Source organism: Sphaeroforma arctica (assembly GCF_001186125.1).
Source record: "Sphaeroforma arctica JP610 unplaced genomic scaffold supercont1.4144, whole genome shotgun sequence".
Classification (NCBI taxonomy): domain Eukaryota; class Ichthyosporea; order Ichthyophonida; genus Sphaeroforma; species Sphaeroforma arctica.
Genome location: NW_014036414.1, coordinates 1 through 2225, shown reverse-complemented (window position 1 = coordinate 2225; position 2225 = coordinate 1). Strand labels below are relative to the sequence as shown.

At 44.8% G+C, this 2225-nt stretch overlaps 1 protein-coding gene across 1 annotated transcript; it reads left to right on the top strand.

Annotated features, from left to right (window-relative positions):
- Positions 1–868: 868 nt before the first annotated feature.
- On the top strand, positions 869–2225 carry SARC_14094 (hypothetical protein; the record flags this gene model as incomplete). The annotated part of the gene is made up of 2 exons (XM_014291769.1): positions 869–1247; positions 1745–2225. Coding segments are annotated over 2 exons (860 nt in total), but the record flags the coding sequence as incomplete, so codon positions are not given.

Genomic DNA, 2225 nt, shown 5'->3' with positions numbered 1-2225 from the left:
GATAACATATTTAGACAGTTCTAAGATTTTGATAGAAAATAGATGTAGACAGTTGTTAGATTGGGATAGTGAAAAGATGTCAGCAGTATGTAGTTTTTTGTAGATGAAATATGTAGAAAGTTTATAGATTTTTAGAGATAAAAGATGAAAGTTTATAGATTTGTGTGAATAAAAGATGTCAGTAGTTTGTAGATTTTGTGGAGATAACCATATAGACAGTTTATAAATTTGTGTATATAGGAGATGTAAAGCTTTATAAAATTTTGTAGATAGAAGATGTCAATAGTTTGTAGATAATTGTAGATAATCTACCTAAACAGATTTTCTTTACAGGTTTTTATAGTTTTAAAAAACTTTACAAATTTTATTGTGAAAAGATGCTACTCTTTAAAGATTTTTACAGTTTAAAAATGCAACTCATTAGAGATTTCTACAGTTAAAAGGTGCAGACTGTTAGGCCAGCGGTCCGATCTCCATTCCCACCTTAAAGGATAGTCATAAAAACTTAATCTATTCCGCAGTAATTCTAAGCGTATCCACTCATTACCACGACCAACTACTTCTGCCATAAGCTACACTTCTTTCTTTCAACTAACCTTTTCATCTGTGTTGAAATGGAGTGCGCGTTAGCCACGGCGTCTCTCTGCCTCGTGTCTATTAGTTTTACTATTTAGGGGTTTAGGGTCTAGGTGTAGTTTGGTTTCTAGTCTATTCCTTGTTTTAGAGTTTTAGGGGTTTGGGGTCTAGTTTCACATACACACACACTCCACTCACACTGTCAATCAAACACAGTGGGAAACCATCAACACACACACAAAGCATTAAATCACCCACTCACCCACTCACACTGACACTCGACACTCCCCAGCCAACGCAACCGAATGGCAAACCTTCGAAGAAGTCGAAGAAGAAACACAACAACAACGACAACAACACCAACACATCAACAGACCAGCGCATTGCCACGAGCGCCCTGCGACTGACCGTTGTTGCGTTTCTGGTGCAGAACGTTCGGTTTGCGGAGAGCCTTGCCATCAGCTTGGCCTCCGATGGCCGTGGCACGCGCGATGGTACATCGTCTGGTGGGAATGGGCAAACGCGTGGAAATGGGAATGGGAATGAGAAAGGGTATGAGAATAAGAATGGTGATGTTGAGGCGGCTGTTGGTGTTTCGGCGAAAGGACTGACTGTGCACTGCGTAGAGACTACGGCGCTGGTGGTGGACTATATTATGAGCCAGTTTGCAGGTACGGGGCTGTGTGGAGAGTGTATGTAGTATTACAATGGGGCGGACTGGGAAGTCAGCTCAACCTTATAGTAGCCAGTTCGGTACATAGGAATCGGTGTGCGATGTACTTAGCAACCGGTATGATACATAGTAATCAGTACGTTGCACAGCACTGCTACGTAACACCTCACGTGCTAGTTACATAACATACTATTTGCTACGTACCATACTCATGGCTGTGCATGTCCGTCTTCAGTCTATATCGCATAAGTCATCCCGTTTGTGTGACTAAGGTCTCCACCTTGTGCCACTGTATCATAGTTCCATGTGCAGGTGCACTCGGTGGTGCGCATATGAAGGGGACTGACAACCGAGACTTCATCGAGCATGCGGATGCCTGGCTTCATGGCAAAACCCTATACCCAAAATCCCAGAACCCTAAAAATTGATATTTCCGTTTCACTAAATTCAAAATAAATATTCCTATTCCCAACCGTCTCCCGATCCGACTATCAGGTACACTCGGAGAAGTTCGTATGACGGGGACTGAAAACCGAGACATCACGGCGCATGCGTTGGCTCTGTGGTCTCTGATGCGCAAGAAGGTGGCGATGTTGGCAAAGTACTGGACACAGGCCAGTCTGAAGCTGTATGCGGAGTATATGGTACGCACCCTGCCCGATCTCACGGCCCACGAACGTACTAAAAATAGCACAGACAATGTTCTATTTATAACACAGGCGCGGTGGGGCGTGGTGAGTAAGGCGGCGATGGCCGACGCGGCGGTTATGGAGATACCGGGGCTGGTGACTGAGATAGTGAGGTGCATTGTTGCCCAGTTGCAGGGCATATACACAGAAATAGGGGAAAAGAATAAGAATAGCGAAGCTTTATTTGGGGCTATTGGACTGCTACGGAGTGCCTCAGCAGCGGAGGCCAAGGACCCGGTGAAGGACGAGGGGGGGGTGGACTGGAAAGCTGTGCAGAAGCAGAAGAC